Source organism: Chionomys nivalis, chromosome 4, assembly GCF_950005125.1.
Source record: "Chionomys nivalis chromosome 4, mChiNiv1.1, whole genome shotgun sequence".
In the NCBI taxonomy this organism is placed as follows: Eukaryota; Metazoa; Chordata; class Mammalia; order Rodentia; family Cricetidae; genus Chionomys; species Chionomys nivalis.
The window spans coordinates 56,689,797-56,715,764 of record NC_080089.1 but is presented as its reverse complement, the minus strand read 5'-3'; the positions used below and the strand labels follow the sequence as shown (position 1 = coordinate 56,715,764).

Sequence of the window (25,968 nt, the reverse complement as noted above, 5' to 3'; positions counted from 1 at the left end):
TGTTTGGTCTTTTGTTGTTGTTGTTGTTGTTTGTTTTTTGTTTTTTGTTTTTTTGAGACATGTAGCCCTGGATGCTGGGATTAAAGGAATTCGGACCACCACCCTGGCTGCCCCTTAGTTTTTACTTTGTGTAACTTTCCAACTCTGTGTCACTGGCCTCACTTCTTTTCCCCAAATGGCCGCTTCCTTCAGTACTGGTCCTTGGACAATGCCAACGCCTAGAACCCCCAATGGAGCTTCTGGTTTCTCTCTTGTAGCTCTACTTCTGTCCTGTGCCCCTCTCATGCCTGAGCACTGCTTGCTCTTGTAGCTAAGAGCAAATTGCTCAGGGAAGATCCTGAATCCTCATTAACAATGGTGTATAATAACAGTCCGGGTTTAATTGAGGACTCACCACGTGCCGCTGAGCACCAAGCACTTTAAAGCTATTAACTCATTTCCTCTCCACAAAACCTTACAAAGTTGGTGGTATTATTTTTGCTCATCTTTTCAAACAACAATGCAACAGGGCAGACAGAGGTTAGGTAACTTATCCAATGTAGCACAGCCATTGACAACTTCCTTACTGATTCCAAGCCAAAAATAAAGTTCAAGAAAGTCCTATGAGAAGCTCTTTGGGTCTTTCGCCCTGTAGCTTGCAGGAACCCATCTCCCACCGCTCTTCCCCACCCACGGTGTAACCCACAGCCTGCCGGAAAAGCCACCGGGAGCTCTCACTGCTCCCTGCCTTTGTGCATGCTGCTCCCCCAGCTCTACAAAGTCAACCCGTGCACCCTTCTTTCCTGTTTCCTGTGGACCTTGTACACTACATTTTCGTTTTATTTGTGTGTTCTTTGCGAGAATCTATTTGCCCTAATCCCGACTGAGAACTTGACAGAAATAGAGGTCTTTAGAAGTGGACTCCAGAGCAGGGGCCCTGGTAATTTCAGCCCCTAGGATATGTTTGTGAAGGGATAAATACATGCATGCTTCTGCCACGGAGGAGTCTAGCCCTAGCCTCCACCCTAGCAGAGGAGATTCGCCTAGAGAAGGTTGGGAGGTTGGCTCTAGTGAGCTGGTGGCTCTCTGGAAGGACCTTCGGAAGCCTTCGCCAAGGCCAGCTAGTGGGGGCAGGGCGTGAGCGCGGACACACCCCCCTGCATTCCCTCCAAGATCCAGCAGAGGGCGCCGACCCACGCCCCGCTACGCGCCGGGCAGGCCCCCTCGCGCAGGCGCGCCGCAGCGGGCGGAGGATCCGGGCCGCGCTTCCTCTCGCCAGGCCTGCGAGCTTCCTCCCATCGGAGCCCGGGCGAGCTGAGGTTGGCCGCCGCCGCCGAGCCTGCCGCCTTCCTTGCGCTCCCGCGCCACCCCGCACCCGGTCCCGGAAGGTCCCACCGGGGTGGGGTCCGAGCAGGGCCAACCCGGGCCGCGCCGCCGTCGGGGCGGTCCCCGGGCCAGCCGTCCCTCCCGCCCCGCCAGCCTCCGACCGCCCAGCCTCCGGGGTGTGGGGCGCGGGCAACCCCCGCGGGCCGCGATCGAACGCCCGGGGCGGCCCCCGGCGGCCGGCGCGACGTCCCCAAATCGAACCTCGGTGGCCACGTTCGGAAGCGGAACTGTGCCGGGGCCGCGCCGGCTACATTGTTTCCTCCCCCCGGACTCCCTCCCGCCCCCTTCCCCCGCCTTTCTTCCCTCCCCGACCCGGGCTGCGCGGCTGTCCCCCCGCCTGTCTGGCCGTCCTTCCTCCCCTTATTTTCGCATCCATACACCTCTTTGTACCGCACCCCCTGGGGACCCCTGCGCCCCTCCCCTCCCCCTTGGCCTCATGGACTGTCCTGCAGGCCGCTGATGCCGCCCGCGGTGAGGTGGCCTGGACCGCAGTGCCCCGAGAGAGGTGAGTGCTGGGCAGCCCCCGAGGAGGTGGTTGTCCGAGTGTCCCCTGGAAGGGAGGAGGTCGCTTGTCCCGCCTCTATGGCCATCACTGCCGCGTCCACACCCATCGCCCCCCCACCTCCTAACCGGGTTCGAATTCTCCCGGGAATCACTGTCAGAACATTACTGGGAGGGAGCCACGAGGGAGGTACTGCCCTGCACCACAAGAGACTTAGGTTAGCCGAGTCCTACCCCTCAACCCCGTGTGGAACAGAGTGGGAAGTGGCTGGACCCTGAGGAAGAGAATCGGTATGGGTTGGGAAAATGGGCTGGACTATAGGGAGTTTGGCCCTTCCTGTTCAGCGCTGCCCTGAACATACTCTGACTTGCTTGGTTCTGAGGTCTTGCTGGCTCCAAGTGGCCCAGGGCCATGCCACCTCCCTTGAGCCCTGCTAGAAGTCTGGGTCCTTGTGCTGAGTCTGTCACCCTTGGCCTGCCAGAGGACCAGGCTTAAAGCAAGGGACCTCTGACCCTTGGGTGAAACTGGGCAGAGCTTCCAGTCTGAGTGGAGGTGACACTGGACATTAGTACTATGCCCCACCTTTAGCACCCCGGTCAGCCCATTTCCCAGCTCCTCAGGACCCAGGCCAGTTGTTTGGAAGGGGTGTGTCGAGTCACTGCAGCTTTGGAGCTTAAGTAGGCGCATTTTTTTTCTTTTTGTACACTAGGGAACCGAGGCCCAAGGGGCAGGTCATATTCCAAGCCTCTGGTGGAGGAAGGCTAGCTATCTTCATCCCTATTCTGCAGGGATGGATTGCTGTGGGTGGAGGGCAACCAGGCTCGTTCTGAACCTACCAGGGACACAAGCAGTCCCTAGCCTGACCGAGGAGGGACCTTGTGGGGTGAGCACGTGTTCCCCTGCAGAGGGCTAGAGAGAAGAGGGAAAGGGCTTCCGGCCCTAATGCTACCTCCTTGTGAGCTAAGACATCATGGGTATTGCTTGTGAGACTTCTCCTTGGTGCCTGGGACTGGGTCCTTCCTACTGGTGTGGGGACATGGTAGAGTGGAGTGTACAGAGCCTGGTCCTGACCCCGCCTTCCCCACATTTCCCCCGCTGGCTCAGTCAGAATGGGGTCAGCATGGGCAAAGTGGGAGTCAGCCTTGGCATGAAAGTATGGAGGAGTGCAGACGCTATGGGACTTGTCTCTTTTGCCTCCCTGTCCCCTGGGCGTCGTGGTGTCTTGGTGTGGCCACAACAGGATCAGGCCAGAGGCAGCAAGAGTTAGGTTGATGGTGCAGCAGGATCTTTCAGATCCCTTCAGGATGCTGAACTATGCCTAGGCCCCCTTGGAACCACAGGCAGTTTTGTCCTGCTCAGGCCCTTGCCCTTGTTTAAGGTTTTGCCTGGTGCCCTAAGATGCACTGGCGGGGGGAGGTGAAATACTCCCCGCCTGTGAGGCTATATTCACATAGTCTCATGCCCAACCCGAACTTCCTGTCCAGCCTCAGGGGCTGTGGCTGGGCCTGACATGGCTGGGTGCTTCTTACTTAGCTGTAAGGGTGTGGCCAGGGTCCAGAGGCCTTTTAGAAAGCAGCTTAGCTTAGGCTAGCACATGTTCACAGCTGCTAGTTTCCTTTGGTGAACTAAAGCCCCCCCCCCATCAGAAGCAGCCACTCTCTGTGTGTTGGGATGGGAACAAGGAAAGGCCAGGAAAGCAGATGCTGTCCCCACTGCAGGAGCACTGCCCCACAGAGGCCACTCCACCCGGAGTGTCCCACAGCAGGTGTTGGTGAAGGGGCAGATTCCAGCTTCCTCCATGCCAGTATAAGTGAGTGGGCATGGAAGCCATAGTGTGACCCAACCTCCCCGGTAGTCCTCCTGGATCCCCTCCAAGTTGGTAGGACCACCCACATCCATTTCTGGGGTTCATCTTTGAAGGATTCTAAAGTTTTGACACATAGCCCTCAAAGAACAGAGATGTTAAGTCTGGGAAAGAGGGTAGAGAGATCCTCTCATGCCTGAGAGTGTCCCCGATGGGAATAGCTTCTCCGTAGCTAAAATGTCCTAAGTACCTGAACCAGAGCTGAAGGGCTGATAGGACCTAGGAAAGCCAGTCTCAACTCACTTAAAAACTAGACCTACATTAATTTTAATATTTCGCAAGTACTGAGGGCCATACGTGGTGGCATGCACCTGTAATCCCAGTACTGGGGAGGCTGAGGCAGGAGGAACCCAAGGTCAAGGCCAGCTTAGGTTCCAGACTGTGAAAGAAAGAAAGAAAACAAGTCCCAGAAATTTTAGAAGGCAATGTAAGATTATGCACTAATTGCCAGGCAGGGACTGCTAGCGTGTTAGCCCCGTGTTCCTGATTTTCTTCCTTTGTTGCTGTCGCCATTCAAGCATCTGCCACAACTCTTTTCCCATTTACTACTGTGTCCCTGGACATTTCCTGAGCTACCTGTCATGGTAACTGCCTCTAAAAAGCTTCAGGGTATTTTCAGGAGCTCTGCTACAACATCGTCACCCGAACCCTCTCCCCGAGTGTACGGTGCTTCCATCTGTCACTGTTGTGGGCTGTTACTACACACCCCGCAAGCAGCTCGTAGAGCGCAGACAGCTTAGCAGCCAAGCATGAGGATTCCAAGCCCAGCCATCCCGTTGCCCCCTGAGCAGAGCTGACAGGTACAGAGACCCTTCTACCTCAGAGGACACTGAACTAACTAACCTACCAAGAAACTAGAAAATGCCTGGGACGGTGGTTAGTGTGGCTGCCTTAGCGTGGAAGAAAGATCCCTGAGCCATGGGCCCCAGAATGGCTGTCCCCTCAACTATCATCAGTAAAGTGTCCCACCCCTCTGAAAGCCTCTGTGCCTGTGTTATTGGCTGTTGTGTCTATGCTGTGCCCCCCTCCCCCTCCAATCACCACGTGATAGACTGCCTCAGGGCCAGGGCTGGCCTTGGAACCACAGACTGCCAGTTGCTGTCCAAGGCCTGACCGCACCCATTCCCCTTCGTAGACTTGGAGTTGAGAGTAGCTGCCTACTACTACTGCTTCCAGGCACACAGTGGTGGTGCTTTAAGTAGCCTTGAACTTGAGATCCCTGTGCTACAGTCCTCAGAGCATTGAGATTACAGGTGTGCACACGCCAAACCCAGCCTGAAGAGTCCCCTTGCCTTCCAGATTCTGCATGACTGTCCTAGGCTGCATGTTCCAGTGGAAAATGAGGGTTCCCAGTTTTCTTCGGTGGCCAGGGAAGGTTAGAATCTAGAGTCTTGTACCTGAGAGTTAGAAACTAGGCTTATGTGCTGGTGTCCTCCTTTCCAAGTGTTCCCCAGGTCTAAACTGAAGGTGTATCTCTGACATGCGTTGCTATTCCTTATTGTGACTGGAGTAACTGGAATTGCCCTCCAGACCACACTGTGGGCAGTGGGAAGAAACCACTCTCTGCTTGTACACCCTGGGCCCAAGAAACTGTAGCTAGCCCTAAATGACTATAGTGTGGCCCTTTAAATACAGAAGTTCTCAGGCTTGTAGCTTGGGACCCTGGCTGCCAGACTTCCCTCTCCCTCTCTCTCTATGATACTGGTGGCATGAAAATGGGCGTAACTACTGCCCTCCTGTCCATAACTTCAGTAGGATGAGGTCACAGGGTTGGAACTTGCCCAAGATGCTGGCCTGACTGGGGTGAGCCCTTGGTGGGTGTTTCTCAGTTTCTCCCACCCTTGGTTAGGGACAGGATGGGTGGAGGAGCAGGCTGCTCCCTAAACCCAGCAGGGAGCACTGCTTCCCTCCTCCCTTCTGGGTCCCTTCATCCAAGGGCTGGAAATAGAATCCGCTAAGTAATGATTAAAGTCAAATTCAGGCCTAAAAATAAAGAGCTGGAGAAGGAAGAGCCTGTGTGCTCCCTGCATGGCTGAGGGAAGATGTGAGAGGGAGAGACTGCCGTTGGGTGGTTGAGCCCTAATCCCCAGAGTCAGGAGTGCTCCAGGAATTGGGGGATGCTCTCTTATTGGGCGCGATGCAGCCTGCCGCACCCACTGGTTGTAAACTGAACGGATGGTGTTCAGGATGAGAGAAGAGAATCCCATTTTCCCCCTGAGGAAACTGAGGCTCACTGACTGAAGTGACTTGCCCTGAACTAGCAGTGTAGTCCCCTGAGTGTAGGCCCCAGGACAGCCCCGCCCACCCTGTTTTTGCTTGCTTTCTCTTCCTGGTTCTGTGAGAAGGGCAGCTTCTTCTAGCACACTAGTGCACACCCTCCAACCGCAGCTTCCCTCCGCCTCTCTTCCGTGGCCTGCTGTGAGCAGAAGAGAGCTGCTGGGCGCTCCCCTGGCTGCCCTGGGCTCTGCACGGTTGGAAGACTTGTGGGCGGGTGAAACCTGGGTGTCATCCGACCCGTACATCCTGGCTGCTGCTTTTCAACCCAGCCCAGCCTGGCACCTGGTCCTCACCCAGCCTCAGGCGTTGCAGCCTTTAATGTGTACACTACAGGGAAAAAGGACGGGAGGGTGAGCTCCATTACTGGCCAGAGAAGAGGCTGGGCTCAGGGAAGCCTGGCAGGATAAGCCTGTGGTTCCCTGACCTGCAAGGCTGCTGGGATCTGCATGGGCTGGAGCAGCTTGGAGGCCTTCCTGGAAGGAGAATAGGGCTTGTGAAAGCATTTGAGGAGACAGAGCCAGCAGTCCTTGTTCAGTGGTTCTGCCCTCTCAAGGACTGCTGTCTACTCTGGGTTGCTGTGAGACTGTATGATGTCCTGATCTGTCTGTGCAAAGGCGGGGTGTGCAGACAGCCAGGAGTGAGTGCAGGTGTGCCTCTGCTTGCTGGAGCAAGAGGGACATGATGTCAGTAGTTGTCCCTAGCATTTCTGTTCTGTCCTTTTCAGGATGTCATATGATCTGTCAAGGAAAAGTTGGGAGGAGGGCTGCTAAGCCAGGTTCCAATGTAACTAAGTTTAAGTCCCTATTCTAGCACTTGGAAGCTGGTGGCCGCCTAGGTGGTGACCATTGGCAGGCTTGTTTCTTCCCCTGTCTAGCAGGGATCTACCAGGGCTTGTGACAGGTAGAGGGGAGAGGAGGATTAAGTAGCTGATGCAAACCATGTTGGAGCAGCAGGCTATCAGCCACATGCTTTTGTTTTCCATCAGTCTGCTGGGTGGGGGGTTGATAGCCCCTTCTCCTAGATCTGTCCCTGGTGCTGTCTCAGTAGCTTAGCCTCTGGGCTGGGTGTTCTGCCCGTGCTTGCTCTGGTGGTCCCTTGGTTGCTTTTGTTTGTTTTTCTGAGGCAGGGTCTCACTTTGTAGACCGAGCTGGCTTCAGATTTACCTGTCTCTGCCAAAAGCACTGGAGGTGAGAAATCTGCCACCCAGCTTTGTAGATCTTTATCTTAGTCGCCTGGCCTCAGTCTCCCCTCCTGTAACATGGCTAGGAAAAGTTGGTGGTGTGGAACAAAGCCGCTGCATGACTTTAAAGGGTTGTTGGAGGTTAGCGAAGAGGCTGTATGTAAATACAGGCAAAAGAAGATGCAAAGACCTAGAGTCTGTTCTAAGGGGTGGGGGGCAGAGGCCTCGGGTAGGACCCTGGGGAGACCTGGAGGCCCAGAGGCCCAGTGCCTATAAGTAATTAGGCTTCTGAGTGGTAATTAGAAACCTTTCTGGGCCAGCAGTGGCAGCCTCTAGCCACAGTGTACCCTGGGGAGGAGGCTCCCCGTTAACCTCCCCTTAACTCACCCCTACTGCTCCTAAACTGCCAGACAGGATTTCCGGTCTCGCTGAGCCCCAGTGCGTGCTATAATTTGGTTCTTTAACATTTTTCAGCCATTAAACTCGGCCCTCCTCTTAGGTCAGAGGTGCTGGAGGCTGAGGGAGCCTGTGGGTGGGGGCAGGGCAGTAGGCCCCAGAGCCCAAGCCAGGCAGCTTTCCCACCCCTCTTGCCCAGAGCTCTGCGCCCCAAAGGTGTGTGCTCTCAGACCTCCGGGGCTTCTGTGCAGTGGGGGTGCTGAGGGCCTGGCTGAACTGCTGGGATAGTGGGAGCCCTCCAGCCCCTCTACCTAGTGTGTAACTGGGTAACAGTGCTGTCTGCCAGAGAGCCCTCTGCAGAGCCAGGGGTGGGGCTGACTGTGGCTGCCAAACCAGCTCAGCTGCTGGCTGGCTGCCCTCCTCAGGTGCTCAGCCCACTGCAGGGGGCGTGCCCAAGACTGCAACTCCACCTTTGCCCCGGCTGCCCTGTGACCTATGGGAAACTTCCTTTGGCAGCCTTGATTGACTCCCTCAGCAATTCCATGAGTCTTAACCCTGGCCTGCTCTAGGTACTCCTTTCCCGATCGTTCCAGCTCTACTCACCTCCTTCCTGCTAACTGCTAGGCAGCTCTGGCTCTCTTCAGTCTTTTTAAGGCACTGGGGGTAGAACCCAAGGGATTGGGGGTGGGCACATGGCTGTGCACATGCTTGGCCACTAAGTTATACCCTCAACCCTCTGTTTTTTGAAGCATGGGCACACCTGGCCGATTGAGGAAGATAGGAGCTTGGAGTGTATTTTGTTGGAATCCTCAGTACCTCAGCATAGGCTCGTGTATCTGTGTGTGTCTGCAGACAGTTCAGCTGGGTCCTGTAGCAGAACCAGAGTCTCTGTGGCCCGTAGCGCCAGTCCCCCCAGGTCTCTGGTACACTTCCCTTTTCAGTGGGTATTTTTAGCTGCGTGTAAACAGTTTCTGAAGGCTCCCACGCCCCATTAAGCAGTGGAGTTTTGATGAGGGGGTAGGGCTGGAATCTTTTGACCTACCCTAACCCTCTACACGTGCCTGGTTCTGGGGGTCTGCAGCTGCTTTAGGGCAAGGAAAGGGCAGCCTGGGAGTGTCTGGGCTCCTACTTTCCCCCACTTCCCCCCCACTTCTTACCCGCTCCCGGACAGCCTGGGCTCCCAAGAAAGGCCTGCCTGAGGCTGCAGCCACTGACCTCAGTGCTTGGGCACAATGCCCAGCCTGTTCCTGGGACCCCAGCACAAGGGCTTCTGGGAGCAGGGTTTAGGGCAGGAAGTCAGAGAAGCGTTGGCCCTACCACAATCTCAAGCCCCTGTCCTCCAGCCTTGTGGGGGTGGGAGACAGCTGTGACCCTCTGGGGTTAAATATAGACCTGTTGGTTGCAGAACCTAGCGTGCCGTAGCTGGCCAGGCTTTTCCCTTTCTTTCGTTCATTCATTGAGTACTCATTACTTAGCAGCTCTCAGCCCAACCCATGCTGGGGATGCAGACATGAGTCAGAGCCCAGCTCCTCTCTTCTACCAACACAAAGCTCCCCTTCTACCCTCAACTATAGGCCACTACTAGTGAGGTCCTTCGCTGGAGCACTGTGACATGAGAGACCCTGGAGGCAGGACCAGCTTGCACAGCTGGAGGACCAAAGAAGGCCTCCTGGTGGAAGTGGCTTTCAAAAGTGCTGTATTTTCGATTTTATTTTTAGGGGCAAAGTAATATAGATGTTTATAGCTTTAAAACAAAACTAGGGACTGCCATTATCGCTCAGTTGATAGTGTTTGCCTGGCCTTTCTGAAGCCCTGGGTAGACAGGTTCAGAAATTTAAAGCTATCCTTGGCTACATAGTGAGTTAGAGGAACAAGTTTTCCTTTAATTCAGTTCCATCCCAGAGGCCACCTCTGTTGTCTGTCTGTCTGTCTCTCTCTAGATGTATTTATTTTATGTGTGTGAGTGTTTTCCTTGCATGTGTGTGTGTGTATCACGAGCATGACTGATGCCCATGGAGTTCAGAAGGTGTCAGATCCCCTGGAACTGGAATTACAGACATTTATGAGCTGTTGTGTGGGTGCTGAAAACCGAGCCCAGGTCCTCTGCAAGAGCTGCAGTTGCTCTTAACTGCTGTGCCATCTCTCCAGTTTTCTCCATGTCTCTCAGAAACTATCTAGGCATCCCTAAGCTTAGGAATGTGTGTTTGTTTTCTGTAAAACACGCCTTGAGAACCAGGGAAATGGTTCTGCTGGTAAAGACGCCTCCGCCAAGCTTGACCGCCCAGGACCCACATGGTGGAAAGGGGAGAACTAATTTCCACAAGTCACCCTCTGATTTTCACATGCACCCACATGGATATAAGATAAACACATCCACGTAATAAAAAATTTAAAACAACACAATTTACACCTGAGTGTGTTGGTGCATGCCTGTAATCCTGTCCTGGAGACTGAGGCAAGAGGACCTCGGGGTTTAAAATCTATCTGGACCACATAGCAAGAAAGAATCTGTATCAAAAATTCAAAAACACCTTGGCATGGTGGCACATGCCTTTAATTCCAGCACTCAGCAGCCAGAGGCAGGAGGATCTCTGTAAGTTGAAGACCAGCCTGGTCTACATAGCAGATTCTAGGATAGACAGGACTACATAGAAGACCTGGTTTCAAAAAACAGAAACAAAAAAATCCAAAATCAACAATAACAGCCACAAAACAAAAGCCCCACCTACAATTTGTAGTACACTGTAGGTCATCTGTGTCTGCATTTGCCTTTTTTTTTTTTTTTTTTTGGCTTTGTTTCAAAATCACCAAAATGCGGAAATATATTGGATATTTGAAGGTCCTTTGCTCGTATTTACCCTTTCTTTAACATTTTGCCACATTTATATTGCTCCTTTTGCTTTTTTGTTTTGGGGTGTGTGTGTGCGCGCGCGCACACACGCACATACATATCAAACGTGCCACAGTCTCAGTGTGTCCTATGGGGGTCAAAGAACAACTTTGTGGAGTTGTTTCTCTCCCTTTAGGCATGAAACTCAGGTTGTCAGTCTTAGCTGCAAGTATCCTTACCCTCCCTTGGTTTTTTCGTTTTTGTTTTTGTTTTTCGAGATAGGGTTTCTCTGTGGCTTTGGAGCCTGTCCTGGAAGTAGCTCTGTAGACCAGGCTGGCCTTGAACTCACAGAGATCCGCCTGCCTCTGCCTCCCTTGGTTTTTTTATGTCATCGCTGGGAGATCCGGGGCATCGGGCGTCCCGTGCGTCCCGTGCGTCCCGGTTACCGCCATCTTTCTGGAGATGGGTGCATGCACGTTTTGCTACTTGTTAGTTGCCAGCATCATGTCTCTTACTCCGGAGAGTTTGGTTCTTTAGTTTGTTTTCTTTTGTGTGTGTGTGTGTGTTTGTATGCACATAAGAGTATGTGCATGTGAAAGCCAGAGGTCAGCGTCAGGTCATTCCTCAGGAACTGCTCACCGTGTTCTTGAGATGGGTCTCTCACTGCACCCTGGGACTCGCTCGGTAGGTTAGGTGGGAGAGCCAACAAATTCCTGGCATCACAGGGATTGCAAACTCATGCCACCAACACTCAGACTGCTGTGGGTGCTTGGGACCAAACACGGGTCTTCACGGCAAGCATTTTGCTCACTGAGCTATTTCTTCAGGTCCTTCTGTCTGTCTGTTTGTTTGGTTTGGTTTGGTTTGGTTTCTCTGTGTGTTTCTGACTGTCCTGGAGCTTGCTTTGTAGACCAGGCTGGCCTCAAACTCAGAGACCTGCCTGCCTCTGCCTCCTGACTGCTGGGATTAGAGATTGTTTTGTTGTTTTAAGACAAGGTCTCACTTTGTAGCCCAGTCTGGCTTCAAATGTATAATCTCTGTCCATTTCTTATCACCACAAAGAACTCCTATTGTATTTTGCTCTTTTGTTTGTACAACAGTAGCAGCCCCCTCTGTACCTCAAGGCTGCACAAAAATTCCTGGGATGATGGGAGAGGGCAAGTAAGTGGGCAGAGTGTAGGTGTCTGGGAATAGAAGTGAGAAAAGGGGACAGACAAGGGGCTTAGCAGCTAGAAAATGTGGGACATTCCAGTGACTTCCCAAAGGTCACACAGCAAGTCAGTTATAGGGCCAGGGCCAGGACTCAGTGTCCCTTACTCCCAGGACAGTGTTCCTGAACTACCTTCCTAGGGTGACTTGGCCCTAAGGTCAAATGATCCCACAAAGGACTGTCTTCTGTGCCTACTCCTTGGCTAGTCGGAACGTGGCTTATAGGAAGCAGCCTCTTGAAGCCGCTCTGCCTGGAGAGGCCACAAGGCAAGCTCCAGCCAGGACACTGCAGCTGCTCAGCCTCCTGGCCTGGTGACCTCACCATGACTGACAGGATGGAGGATGTGTGGGAAGGCATGCAGTGACCCAGGTGCCAAGAGGATGGCACTGCCGGCTGTGATTGCATCCGTAGGCCCTGCTGGCTTCTTACCTAGCTGGTGTGTATGTGACGAAACCGTCCCAAAAGGCTCTGCTCTGGTGGTGGCTGAGCAACCTGCCCCTCTAGGCGGCATCCCCTGACTACCGCTGCCTTGTCCCATCCTCTTCCCACATCCTTGTCCCTCATGGCTGCTCTTCACCCTGTGTGCCCCAGGCTAGGGTAGTCCCAGATAGACAGCATTCCTGGGGATAGAACATGGGATGCGGGAGGCAGGGGCTACCAGGAGAGCAGGGAGTCCTGGCCGAGGGGCTCAGGAGTCTGAATCTGAGCCACACTTGGGGGCCTCATCTATGAAATGGGGTGGGTAATAATAGCCCCTCTGTTTCTCAGCGTCATTAGGATTGGACGAGCTGTGAAGTGCCAAGGATAAGGCCTGACACTGAGTAAGTGCTCAGAAAACGGGGCCTGTGATTATTTTTATTATTATCATCAAGGCAGCAGGGAGGTGGTGCAGCAGCTGCAGGCCAGGAAGGAGTGTTTGCAAACTGACAGCTGGAAGGGTGACTAACAGTGCCCAGCCTCCGCTCCCTCCTGTGGTGGCAGCAGTGAGTTTTGAATTTGGGGAGAGTGGAGGAGGTGTGGTGAGCTAATAAGATCTCCATAGAAGGGCCCTACGGTTGGGGGCTCTACCAACAGCAGTGGGACCCCAGCTCATGCTCAGGCTGTGTGTCTTGGGCAACCTCTTGGGCCTTGGTTTCCACTCCTTTAACAGGGGAAGGAGGGCTCACAGCTCTCCGTAGCGTGTGGTCCTCAGGGCCCAGGAGCTGGTGGTTCTTGTGCTCAATGCTGGCTCAGTCATGGAAATATGGTGTGTGAGGGGGTGGTTCCTATCACACTTCCTGGGCCCAGTCTAGACAACAAGTTTGATGGGCTGGCCTCGCCTCTGGGTGCAAGAAGGGCTGTTTGTTCTGGAGAGGACAGGAAGCAAGCCAGACACCCCAACTCTGGGGTCGCATTCCATTCCTTCCCTAGCCTAAAGGCAGGGGTTCACTGTGTCACCTTTCAGGATGAGGGCATATGAGGCCCAAAGGGTTGGTTCATTCTCTCCAGGTTGGCATGTCAATAAAGCCAGATTCAAAGCACAGGTCTGTCTAGCTTGAGAGTGCTGGTCAGTGCCTGCACCCTTCATCCTTGCTTCTGCTGGACTCTGGGAGCATATGCTCCCTGAAGAAGTCCCCCAGGCTCAGCACCCTCAGCGTCCAATCATAGCTCTGCGCAGTGCTGCCTTGCAGGCTCATGCTAGGGTCTCTGGAACCCTTCTCATAGAACAGACAGACAAGGGTGCTTGGGGTGGGCTCAGCAAGTTCAGGGTCACAGGGCCCAGAGGGCCGATTGGTTTCACTTTGCTTCACCAGCTTCCACCCAGGCCAGTTCTTTTTATTTTTATTTTTTTAATTTTTATTTGCATTGGTGTTTTGTGTGCATGTGTCTGTGTGAGGGTCTCAGATCCCCTGGGACTGAAGTTAGAGCTTAAGCCATGTGGGCTCTGGGAATTAACCAGATCCTCTGAAGAGCAGCCAGTGATCTTGACCACTGAGCCATCTCTCCAGCTCCCTAGGCCAGTTCTCCAGGCTGTGCCTACCTTCTGCTCTGACACCTTGGCCAGGATTGACTAATAGATTAAGCTTTTCTGTGTTACTTTTTCTGGCCCATCCTCATAAAAGAAGGTTTTAATCATGTAGCTCAGGCTAGCCATCTCTATGCCTCACCCTCTACCATCTGGCTTTCTAACAAATACCTTTTTATATCATTTTTTATTTGCTTGATTGCTCATGAATCTGAAACACACACACACGTTGTGCCAGGGTTTAAACCCAGGGTCTTGAGCATTCTAAGCAACCATTGACCACTAAGATCAGTCTCTACTCCCACCTTCTATCTTTTGAAGTCTTCCAGTCTTCAGGGCTCAGTTCCCATCCTTCCTGCATTGGGTGCACGTACAGGCATGCATGCACATGTGCCAGCACTTACACTGAAAGTCCTCGTCTAGTGGTGGAGGACATAGCCATAATTGCAATTACTAGACCTCACCTCTCCCATCCCAAGTGAGTCTGTCATGTAACCATGTGACCACAGAACGTCCACTGGGTGTTTCCTCACCAGAACGGGAACCGTAGCCCCATTCTCTCTGCATCCTTCTGAGGTTCTCTGAGGTCTGGGGCCACATTTGGACCAGTAGTAGTGGTGACCTGTATGTGCAGACATGCTTGCTGCTCTTGAGGAGTGACCTAAGGAGTTGCCGTTACAAAAGTGCATAGACATCCATAGCCCGCAAGCTGCTGTGAAGCAAGCCTTCTCCTGCAAGGGGGCTCAGACAGTCCCCATAGCCAACACCTTGAAGTCCCCTCATACCTGTCCAGTTCTTTTCTCTGCAGACATTCATCCTAACAGGCCTGGGTTGTTTTGGCCAGACTTTGAACTTAATACAAAGGGAATCACAAACCTTGTGCATCTCTGTACTTGATTCTTTGGCTGAGGATCCAAGGCTGATGGGTGGCTGAGGTGGGTGGGTCATGCCACTGCCCTACAGAATTCCCTTCTGTGGCCTCTCCCATTTCATCTACCTTGTGTTCATCACCGGGCAGTTTCCTGTCTGAGATTTACTACGGAGCACGTCCACCACAGGAGCGCGTCTGCCCCTCTCCTGGTGGACATGGGCTGTTTTCTTTTGGGTGTGCACTTCGAAGTAGGCACAGACATTTACCTGTGCAGAGGCTTCTGGGGCAAGTTCTGTAGCCTGTGAGTTTGTACAGAGCACAAGTGACTTTCTTGGACCACTAGAAACCTGCCCAGTTTCAGTTTCCCTGACAACCCTCCAGGCTTCATTGGTCCTATTGGTCATTCTGTGGGACCTAGAAGGCCCCAGAGACATAGAATTGATGGCCACTTCTCTGGGACTCTTGAGCCTGTGTGCGTCTACCCGAGGCTAGATAGAACAGCCCTGGATCCATGTCTCCGTTCTCGGAAGCTTCGCACCGCCGCTTGCACTGCTTTGAAGGGGTTGATGATTACCAAGTGGGTAGGGATCATCTCTTCTCAGCCTTCCTCAGCTTGGCTTTTTCTTCCACAGCTCTAATGGTACCAAGTAACAGATTGGCCTTCCTGTAGCACGGGGACGCCAGATCTAAGAAGATGTCGGCAATACAGGTACCATGGGGTTGTGGTGGACACAGATAAAATCCCACGCTCCACCATCTCCAGTCTGGAAAAGAGGAGGTGCTTAGACCAGCCTATTCCCCATGCCCAACCCTCCATCCTAGTTGAAACCTTGAAGTAACTTTAATTCCCTGTGCTCTGTTGGGCACGGGGCCCCAAACTGGGCTACAGAGGAATTTGAGCTGGAAGGAACTTGGTATTCTCTGGAAAAGGGTACTTCCCCAGGTTCATGGAAGTCAGCTAAGATGCTCTGGTCCCAAGGGCACTGGGGCAGGTGGGCAGAGAGGGGCCCCAGGCTGCACCCATACACCTATCCCTTACCCTGTAGGCCTCCTGGCCATCCGGTACAGAATGTATTGCCAAGTACAACTTCCATGGCACTGCTGAGCAAGACCTTCCCTTCTGCAAAGGAGACGTGCTCACCATCGTGGCCGTCACCAAGGTACTTGGGGACCCTAGATGCCTATTCCATTCTTTCACCTTCAGGGATTCCTTCTGGGTTTGGCTCCCCTTCAGAGGGAGGCAGACCTGAGAGTGTGTCTGGTCCCTCTCTCCAGGACCCAAACTGGTACAAAGCCAAAAACAAAGTGGGCCGTGAGGGCATCATCCCAGCCAACTATGTCCAGAAGCGTGAGGGCGTGAAGGCGGGCACCAAACTCAGCCTTATGCCGTGAGTACCAGGAGGAGGGCTGGAATCTCCTGGTTTGGGGAGAAGAGAGGAAAAGAGCCCTGAGTAAGGGGTATTGTAGGAATGGAACCAGAGGTTGCACCTAACAGAGAGGAAATGGGGACCCAGCAGAAGAAAAAAGGGGCGGGGGAGAAATGATGCCCTCAAGTGCCTGACTGGGAGTTGTAGGAAGTTGCGCATGGGAGGCTGATGGGAGGCACCTGGGTCAGTGCCATTGTGACCCCCAGCCTTGCCATCCTCCAGCTGGTTCCATGGCAAAATCACACGGGAGCAGGCCGAGCGGCTTCTCTACCCACCAGAGACAGGCTTGTTCCTGGTGCGGGAAAGCACCAACTACCCCGGGGACTACACACTGTGTGTGAGCTGTGAAGGCAAGGTGGAACACTACCGCATCATGTACCATGCGAGCAAGCTGAGCATTGATGAGGAGGTGTACTTCGAGAACCTCATGCAGCTGGTGGAGGTGAGCGTGGAGTGTGTGTGCCTGGGGAAACTCCCCTTCCTCCCCACACTCAGACACACCTGAGTCCACCTAAGGACATTTAGCACAAACCTGGCCCGACTCACCTGGCAGAGTAACCTGGACACGTTGACAGCTTCTGGGAGTCTTGGCTCCTCGCACCTCAGTGGAGTACCTGCTGTGGCTAGGGCCATAGTGTTTGGTGCCCATAGTGCCCCAACAAGGGCCCCAGCTTACAGGTAAGGACACAAAGTTCCGGCTCAGTGAAGGTCTCATCTATACGTTGGAGGGACCCTAGGCTTTGAGCCCATCTGATCCAGAGCTAACTTCCTCTGCCACTGGAACCTCATGGCTGAAGGTTCCTTGTGGGCTCTTGGCCATCAGGGTCCTTGAGGGCTCTGTACACCCACAGGTTCTTGCAGCTTCCAATGCCAGCTCTGCCAGCTCTGCCCAGGCCATACTTGGCATCAGAAAACTGTCGGTTCCCTCCAAGCTCCCTCATCCCATCTCTAGCTTGCATCAGCCCTGAGTACACCCGGCTCAAGGCTGGTGTAGGGAGCAGGCCAGGCTTTGATGTTTACCTTAAGATGCTGGTGAGGCCCAAAGCAGTAGTGACAATTGGGAGTCTAGTGGCCCAGGCTGGGTGGGGTGACAGGCATTCCCACCCTTTTTGAAATGAACCCTCTCCACACAAAGCAGCTCGGGGCTCTGTGAGCTGGCCTCTGCTGCCCTCTGGTGGTCAGGCCTGAGCCGTGCATGAGTCAATGAAAAGTGAGGCCCAGTGGGTCTGGTTCTGAGGGCCTGCCCTCCCTCTGCAGCACTACACCACAGATGCCGATGGACTCTGCACGCGACTCATCAAACCAAAGGTCATGGAGGGCACAGTGGCGGCCCAAGATGAATTCTACCGCAGTGAGTGCCCACTACACCTCCCACACGCCCACTCCCTGCCCCCCCATACCCCCACTCTCCACCTTCTGTCCTACCCTGGCGGCTTGGAGACCTCAGACATCCCACATCTGAAACAATTTGCCTTGCATCTGTCATCTCAAATGACCTCAACTAGTGTTCACCTCACTGACTGCTGCCTTTCCGCCCTGCCCACAGGTGGCTGGGCACTGAACATGAAGGAACTGAAGCTGCTACAGACGATCGGGAAGGGGGAGTTTGGGGGTGAGTTAAGGGAACCTGGGGGGGGGTTGAGAAGCTTCAGGAGTTCAGGAAACAGCGCCCCTCCCTTCTCCCCCCAGATGTGATGCTGGGTGATTATCGGGGCAACAGAGTTGCAGTTAAGTGCATCAAGAACGATGCCACTGCCCAGGCCTTCCTGGCTGAAGCCTCTGTCATGACGTGAGTAGAGACAGGCATAGGGCGGGCAGGCTGCCTGGGGCCTAGGTGGAGGGGAGGAGGCTGGCCAAACTCTGACCACCCTGTCCTGCCTTGTCCAGGCAACTTCGGCACAGCAACCTAGTCCAGCTACTGGGTGTGATTGTGGAGGAGAAGGGCGGGCTCTACATTGTCACAGAGTACATGGCCAAGGTAGGTGCTCCTCAGCCTCACGCTGTCCCCCCTCCCAGCCCCTCTACCGTGGCCCCACGGAGCTTTGAAGTTGCCAGTCTTGACCAGTCACTTATTGACTGACTTTAAACAAGTCATGCCACTTCTCCAAGCCACGGTGTCCCCCACCCTCACATCCCTTTCTGTCTTGCCCCCAGGGGAGTTTGGTTGACTATCTTCGATCACGTGGTCGTTCGGTGCTAGGCGGAGACTGTCTCCTCAAATTCTCACTGTGAGTGATGCAGCCTGGGGTGGGGCTAAGAATCCTGAGACCCCTGCCATGCTGTGGGAGCCCCAGTCTGAGGGATGTGTGGCTATCCTGTCCTCAGAGACGTCTGTGAGGCTATGGAGTACCTGGAGGGCAACAATTTTGTGCACCGGGACTTGGCTGCCCGGAACGTGCTGGTGTCTGAGGACAACGTGGCCAAAGTCAGTGACTTTGGCCTCACCAAGGAAGCTTCCAGCACTCAGGATACAGGCAAACTGCCAGTTAAGTGGACAGCTCCTGAAGCCTTGAGAGAGAAGGTGAGCGAGGGTCCTGGTTCACCCCCTCTCCCGAGCTTCCTAGGGTCAATGCTGATTGTCTTATCACGTGCCAGAAATTTTCCACCAAGTCCGATGTGTGGAGTTTCGGAATCCTTCTCTGGGAAATCTATTCCTTTGGGCGAGTGCCTTACCCAAGAATTGTGAGTATGGGTCTGGAAGCCATTGTATTGCAGAAGCTGTTGGCGGGGTGGCAATAGTAGCATCCTATGGGAACCGCCTCCCTGGGTAGCCTAGTACCTCAGCTCTGTCCTGAGGAACTTCCAGGTCGCTCCCTGACCTGGACCTGAAGCAGGAGGAATTCTGGGTAGGGGTCCTTTCTGTGGTAAGGTACTGAACTCACATGCCACCTGCTCACAGCCCCTGAAGGACGTCGTCCCTCGGGTGGAAAAGGGCTATAAGATGGACGCCCCGGATGGCTGCCCGCCTGCAGTCTACGACGTTATGAAGAACTGCTGGCACCTGGATGCTGCCACGCGGCCCACCTTCCTGCAGCTTCGAGAGCAGCTGGAGCACATCAGAACCCATGAGCTACATCTGTGACCTCTGCCTCCACCTAGGCTGTGAGCCTGCAGGGACAGGGCCTAGAAGATCACAGATCTGGTGCCTGCTGCTCACTGGGCCTGAACTTGAACTGAGCCCCAGCGGGCTGGTAGGCCTCTTGCCTCTGACCTGCCTGTCCCTTCTGGCCCCCCAGGGACCCCACCTAGGCTTGGCATCTTCTCTCATGGACCTATAGGGCTTGGGGCGCCCACGGAAGGGGCTGAGAAAGGAGGAGGACAGGAGCGGGAGGCAGTGCCCACGGTGGTCAGCCCATCTCTTGGCCTTCCATCACTCGCCTTCTTAGAGTTTTATTCCTTGCCTTTTTTTGAGATTTTTTTCCGTGTGTTTATTTTTTATTATTTTTCAACATAAGGAGAAAGAAAGTACCCAGCAAATGGGCATTTTACAAGAAGTACGAATCTTATTTTTCCTGTCCTGCCCCGGGGGTGGGGGAGGAATCAGCCTCTCTCTAGGGACCGATCACCCCAGCCTGTTCCCCACCCCGTGTTCCCTGTCCAGTGTTGCCTCGGTCGCCTATGTTTGCGCTTGACCATGTTGCACTGTTTGCATGTGCCCGAGGCAGGCGTCTGTCAGGGGCTTGGATTTCATGTGCTGTGGCCGCTCACCCACCGCCTTGTGAGATGGAATCGTAATAAACCACTCCCATGAGGACACCGCCACCCAGCCTCGGCGCTTTCTCCGCCGAGCCTGCCTGTCTGCCCAGTCGTCTTCCCATGCCATCTTGTCCATTCCCCTGTCTCTGTGAGTGGGGCTGAGAGGGAAGCATGGCCAGAAGATGTAGCGCCTCTTTGTGTCAGCTGCACGAGCCAGTGTCCTGTGTCTGCCCATGGGGGAGTGCTCACCGCCTGTCCATTCCTACCAGCTGCCACGTGAGCCCAGCACCGGGGCTGCCTTGGGCCCTGGGACCAGCCCGTGGGATGCTGCCTGGGTATTCTGGCTGCCTCTCCTGTCATGTTGTCATGGTCTGAAGCACAAAGAATTGGAATGGAAGTCCAGGCCTGCCCCATGGGATGTGGCCCTGGGACAAGAGCCCAGATAAACATGCCTCAGAAGATACTGACCTCAGGGGTGATGGAAAGGGAGCCACTGGTGATTCTCACATTTCATCTAACGTGACGGCCTTGCTTTTCCTCCCCTACTGTGTGCCAAGCTCTGACCTTCCTGGGCATTGCATGGATTGAGGCACTTTCCTTTTACCCCAACTGGGATAGACAAATGGGAAATGAGGGTGGGCCCTGGGCTTTTCTCACCTCAGGTGGTCCAAGGGTGGTAGAACTCAGATGGGTAGGAGAGACTTGATTCATTTGAGATAAATAGGGAGGTTCCCTTTGTCTCTTGGTCCTGGCCCTCCCCCAGCTATAGGACCCGAGCCCCAGGAGTTTTAGTTTGAAGCATGTCTTATGTCTACCTCCCAGACCCACTGTTTCCTGTCCCTCCCAAACAACTTTGCCCACCAAGGCCCCCTCTGCACATACTGCAGGCTGGTTTTTGTGAGAAAGCAGGCAGCTCAGTCATTCAACTGTAAATGTCCAAGTATCTGCGGAGTGTAGACTAGGCTGGTTGATTCCTGCAGCGTGGACCCCGTGGAACTCATGGTTGAGAGGACAGACAATGATAGGCTCTTCTGTTGTGAAGGAACACCCAACATAAGAGTATCGTCCATGCTGGGCTCAGAGTGGGTGCAAACACAGATGGTGCCCCAGGGAGAGGAAACCACAGGTCTGGGAACTCAGATGAGTGAAGACAAACCTTGGACAACCGGACACCGATGGACAGCACTAGGAGATAAGCAAGGGGCCTGCGGGTGGAAGGTGTGGCCTACGTGTTTCCTATCAAGCCACGAGTTGGAATTCAGTGACAGGTTTGGGGCTTCAGAGACATTTCAAGTAATGCCATTTTCAAAGTGATCACCCTTGGTCCTAGGAGGGAAGTGTGAGTAGGGTGGTGGTGAGAGGTGTAAGGGGGTCAGTAAGTCGCCATGCTCCAGAGTGAAGGAGAGGGAGAAGCCAGACAGGCTTCTGACTTCCCTGCCGGCTGGGTGTGAGCAAAGCGGTAGCTAGGCACCTGCCAATCAAGAGGACCAGAAGAGAACATCCCAGTTTCTGATTAGGGCAGTCTGAGTTGTGTGCTTTTAAACTGCCAAGAGGTAGGGAATTGGTAAGACGCAGGCTGGAAAAGGAAGTGGCGAGTTGCCAGTGGATGGACTGAACCTGAAGGATGAGGTCCAGTGGTAGGAAAGGGCATAGAACAGAACCTGAGGGGCTCTCAGCAGGTCAGGAAGAGGACGTTCACAAGCCTGAGACTGAGCCAGGTAGATAATGCGTTAGAGGCCAGCCTGGCTACTTTGAGACCCTGTCTTCAAAATAAATAAATAAATAAATAAAAATTGCCTGTGCAAGGCATAGAGGAGGACAAGTTTGAGATTAGGAGGGAGCAGGGAGGTGGTGTCACTGAGGCCCAGGAAGAGGCCTTCAATAGGGGAAGCCACTGGGGTCCTGCCTCCCAGAAGGCATAGAGAGATACTGAGGCGTTAGTGTCCAAGTCCAAGGAGACTGGCCAGAGTGACATCTGTGTCTGGTCAGGACCGTAGCAGGAAAATGTATCTGGGACTGGGAGCAGAGGGAGTCAATTGTCTGAGGAAAGAACATTGGGTCATGTCTAAGTTCTGAGGGGAAACCAAACTGCTGAGAAGGCGTTGGGGGTCAGAGCGTTCCTTGGAGCTGGTCTCTGAAACCGCGGAGGAGACACACACTGGGGCCCTGGTGAATGTTTAATGATCAAATTGAAACCAGATACACACAGTGCTATAACTCCAGCGCTTTTAGGGTGAGAGGGCAGGAGGATTAGGAGTTCAAAGCCACCTGGACTACATAGAGAGTTCTAGACCAGTCAGGGTTACAGGGTGAGACGCTGTCTTAGGAAGAAGACAAAACTGACAGCAGAGTGGGTGGGAGCTGATGTGTGACATTGACATCTAAGTCATAAATGCGCTGGCTAATTTCAGACCACCATCGCAGAGACTTGTAGAGGAGCAGAGTCAGAGCAGGCGCAGGTCTAGGCCACCTGAAACCTGAGGGTCCTTCAGCTTCTCTCCCTTATCCTGTCCCCTGCCTCTAGCTCCCTTCTCTATATTTCCTTTCCTTTCCCCTTTCTGTTTTTGTTTTATTTTTAAAGGGTTTTTGGGGTGTGTGTGTGTGTGTGTTTTGTTTTGTTTTTGATATCTGTATAAAGTGCCAGAGACCCAGGACCTCACAAATGCTAGGCACATGTTCTAACAATAGGATTGAGCTAACCCATCACAGTTTTTCCTTTTTTCTTTTTTGTTTTTTGCTAGAATGAACTTAAATTACCGAATCTCCTACCCCCATTTCCCAGGTGCTGGAAACTCCAGCCTGTGACTCCAGGCCCACTGTATGCAGTCCTAGGAGTGAAACACAGGACTTGGTGTTTGCTAGGCCAGCACTCTGCCAGCTGAGCCCCAGCCCCAGCTTTTGCCTTCTGTTTATGCTGTGTTTCTCCTATCCTCCAGCTGTCTGTGTGACTGTTGGGTTGTTGTAGATGAGCATGACATAATTCCTAACCTAGAGGGTACCCCTAACATTGTGGACAGATGGGGGAACCCTCTCAGGAGTCAGCTTCCTGCCCAGAAGTCCTTTGGGTTGTCACCTACTGCCAGTAGCCAGCTAAATAAGGCAGAGGCATCAGGAGGTGCAGGCCACTTTTCAGGCACTCAGTAAAGGGTGAGTATTGGGTGGTGGTGAGGGTGTTCCTTATCAAAAGAAGGGCACATGAGGAACAGAGGTGGTGATATTCCTAAGAATGATGCATTCAGAGCTGAGGAGTGGGGTTTGGGAGCAATGAAAGCTGAGAAAGCAGGGCCCAGACCTCAGGTGACTTCACAAACCAAAGTGGAGCCCAACTTTAAGCAACTGTACAGACTAGGGGCTACCATTGGCCTGCGCAGGACAGAGGAATAAGGGGAAGATCTGAAATCTAAAGAGGTGTTTCTAGCCTGGACTGAGTTCAGAAAGGGAACCAGAAGTTGTGGGGAAGCTGCTGTCAAGAGAACAGAACGTGATGGGTGATACTTGAGCTGGGCAAGCAGGAAGAGCAGAGATGAAGGTGAACCCAGCTGCTGTTTTGCTGAGCTGCACAACACTCTGTGTGTGTCAGGCCCTGGTCTATACACACGTTGTCACGTAACCCTCCAGACACCTCTTATATACTATGTCATATGGTTATATACAGTATTTATCTGTAGTATACAGCACATTGTAATTAAGAAAGCCAAGGTCCAGAAAGATTGAGACACAAAGTTATGGGCTAAAAGTGACAAGAGCTCATTTAAGTTAGTGATGGCAGAGGTGGAGGGGGCAGAAGGGTGTATAGGTACAAGGACATCCTCTGACCCCTGGGGTGAGGAGCCTGGGGAGGGTGTGCTGGAGCAGAGATCCCACTAAACAGGATGTCTGGAATGGGGGGCATCCAATAGAACTGTCCCTTGCAGAGCTATCCATGCCTGTAGCCCCTGGGGAGGCTGGGCTGGAAGAAGGGATTTGGGAATCCCTTGTGGTGGAAACTAAGAGCAGAGATGAGCAATCCTAGCAGATCAGGTGCAGAGGAGGGAAGGGACCTGAGGACCCCAGCTTAAGAGGCTGGGAAGGGACAACAGCTGACCAAGATGCTGTGCAGGGAGCAGAGGACTAGGGGAACAGAGGTGAGCACAGCAAAGGGAGATTCCAGTGAAGGCAAAGGGTGAGCAAGATCGCAGGGAGTGCTGCATGGAGGCAGCGATGTGAAGTATTCTCTAAGCCAGAGGCCCTGTGTGATTTTAACAAATATCTAATTGGTTCCAGTAGGAAACAGACAAAAGTAAGGATACTGCGATGGTCCAATTTGGTGAACCAGTGAGTTCACCGGGGTTACTTGCAGGAGTATGGGTGAGCGGTCATTTACAAGAGGAGGAAGAAGAACTCAAAAGCAGATGCGTTGATACATGGATAAAAATGGGTGTCTCTGGAACTTGCTGCACAGCTTGCAAGAAACTGCACAGATCATAGCATCTGCTAGGCAGCTCCACAAGTCTGAACCTCCTCAGTAGTTCATCCTTAGATAACCTGGAGACCCTTACACATCTGATCAATTTCAGGGACTTCCTGAGAGTTCTGAACTGTGTGTTTCCTGGGTCTTAATGAGCCTCCTTTTAGAACCTCTGGAGTCTTAAGGAGCCGTCCTTCCCTCAAAATTCTCTTAGTCTTCAGAATTTACTAGATTTCAGTGAACTTCCATCAAGATGGTTTGTTAAAACTCACAAGGAAATGGCTACACAATACCTTGCTTGGATAGAGGTGAGAGCCAGGAAGCAGGGGTGTAGGAGGATCCATTTTTTCCTGAGATTAGCTGGGAAGGTGGAAATGGTTGAGCATGGTACAGTGACTTCCTTTACCATGTCCTAAATGTGTGCATTCACAGCCTGGGCCTACTCAGCTGAACACAACCCAAACACTGCAGCTATCAGAATGCTTGAAAGACTGCGTGGAAAGCCAACCTCTATCTGGATAGAAAGTTTGAAAATTAGTGTTTCTTACCTTTCAAGATTTTTTTTTATTATGTAAAGAGTAGGCTGGAGTGTAGCTCAGTGGTAGGGCTCCCTGGGTTGGATCTCCAGCATGAAAGAAAAGAAAGGAAGAATAGGAAGTAGAAGGCGAGCCTGAGGATATAGCTCAGTTGGTAGATTGCTTGCCTGGAAATAAGTCCTAGGTTTGATCGCCTAAACCACATAAAACTGATGAAGAATCAGGCGAAAGAGACAGAAGGAAGAGATAGGTGGGTCGCTGTGAGTTTGAGACCAGCCTGGTCTAGATACCACATTCTAGGCAGCCAGGGCTATAAAGTGAGATCTTGTCTCACAGCAAATGAACAAACAAACAAAGAACAATTGTAAGCTGGACATGGTGGAGCACACCTTTAGTTCCAGTACTCAGGAAGCAGAGACAGATGGATCTCTGAATTCAAAACTAGCCTGATCCATGGCGTGAGTTCCAAGATAGCCAGGGCTACACACACACACACACACACACACACACACACACACACACACAAACCCTGCCTCAAAAATCTAAATAAGTAAAAAAAAAAAAAAAGCAACAAAAAAAAAAACCCCAACTATGACTACAAATGTTCTAACCTTAGCCTTGGGGACCATGAGCAGAAGGGAGACACTAAAAGTCATCTCATCTACACAGCAAGTTCCAGGCTGACTTAGGTGACATGAGACCCTGTCTTAAAAAAAAAAAAATACAATGAACCCTCAAATTCCTACCATCTGGGTGGGGGGTGGTTGTGCACACCTTTAGTCCCAGCACTTGGGAAGCAGAGACAGGCAGATCTCTGTGTGCTGAAGATCAGCCCAGATCAGCCTGTTCTACAGAGTGAGTTCCAGGACAGTCAGGGCTATTACATAGAGAATCCCTTTCTTGAAAAGGGAAAAAATTCTACAATCCATTTTCAACAGTTACTGCCCCAGGTCTGACCTGCGCTGTCTATACCACCTGCTTGTCCCAGACTTTGAGATATTTGAGAGCAAATCTCAAACATGAATTTGTCCAGAAAGCTTTAGTATATTTCTCCTAAATACTGAAAAACCATAACCTCAGTACCATATTATACCTAAAAAAATTTCCTAAATACTAAAAAACCACAACCCCAATATATTACACCAAAAATTTAACCCCAATTCTTTAAATCTCATCAAATACCCATTATTCCAATTTCCCCAACTATTTTATATTTTTCCAGTTAGATTAAAATTACACTCCAAACAAGTTCCATACATTGTATTTATACTTGCTCTCCCCTCCATCTAATCCCACCCCTCATCCATCTTTTGTGAGACAGGACCTCACTACAGAGCCCAGGCTGGCCTTGAACTCAAAGTA

At 52.7% G+C, this 25,968-nt stretch overlaps 1 protein-coding gene across 1 annotated transcript; it reads left to right on the top strand.

Moving 5' to 3' along the window:
* Window positions 1–1,221: 1,221 nt before the first annotated feature.
* Window positions 1,222–19,682, top strand: Csk (C-terminal Src kinase). The gene is made up of 13 exons (XM_057766836.1): window positions 1,222–1,870; window positions 15,133–15,209; window positions 15,547–15,660; window positions 15,776–15,888; window positions 16,150–16,369; window positions 17,185–17,278; window positions 17,474–17,539; window positions 17,617–17,716; window positions 17,815–17,905; window positions 18,082–18,155; window positions 18,253–18,448; window positions 18,523–18,609; window positions 18,827–19,682. Exons 2-13 carry the CDS (start codon window positions 15,195–15,197, stop codon window positions 19,007–19,009), a joined length of 1,353 nt encoding a protein of 450 aa, XP_057622819.1. The 5' UTR covers window positions 1,222–1,870; window positions 15,133–15,194; the 3' UTR covers window positions 19,010–19,682.
* The last annotated feature ends 6,286 nt before the right edge of the window (window positions 19,683–25,968 follow it).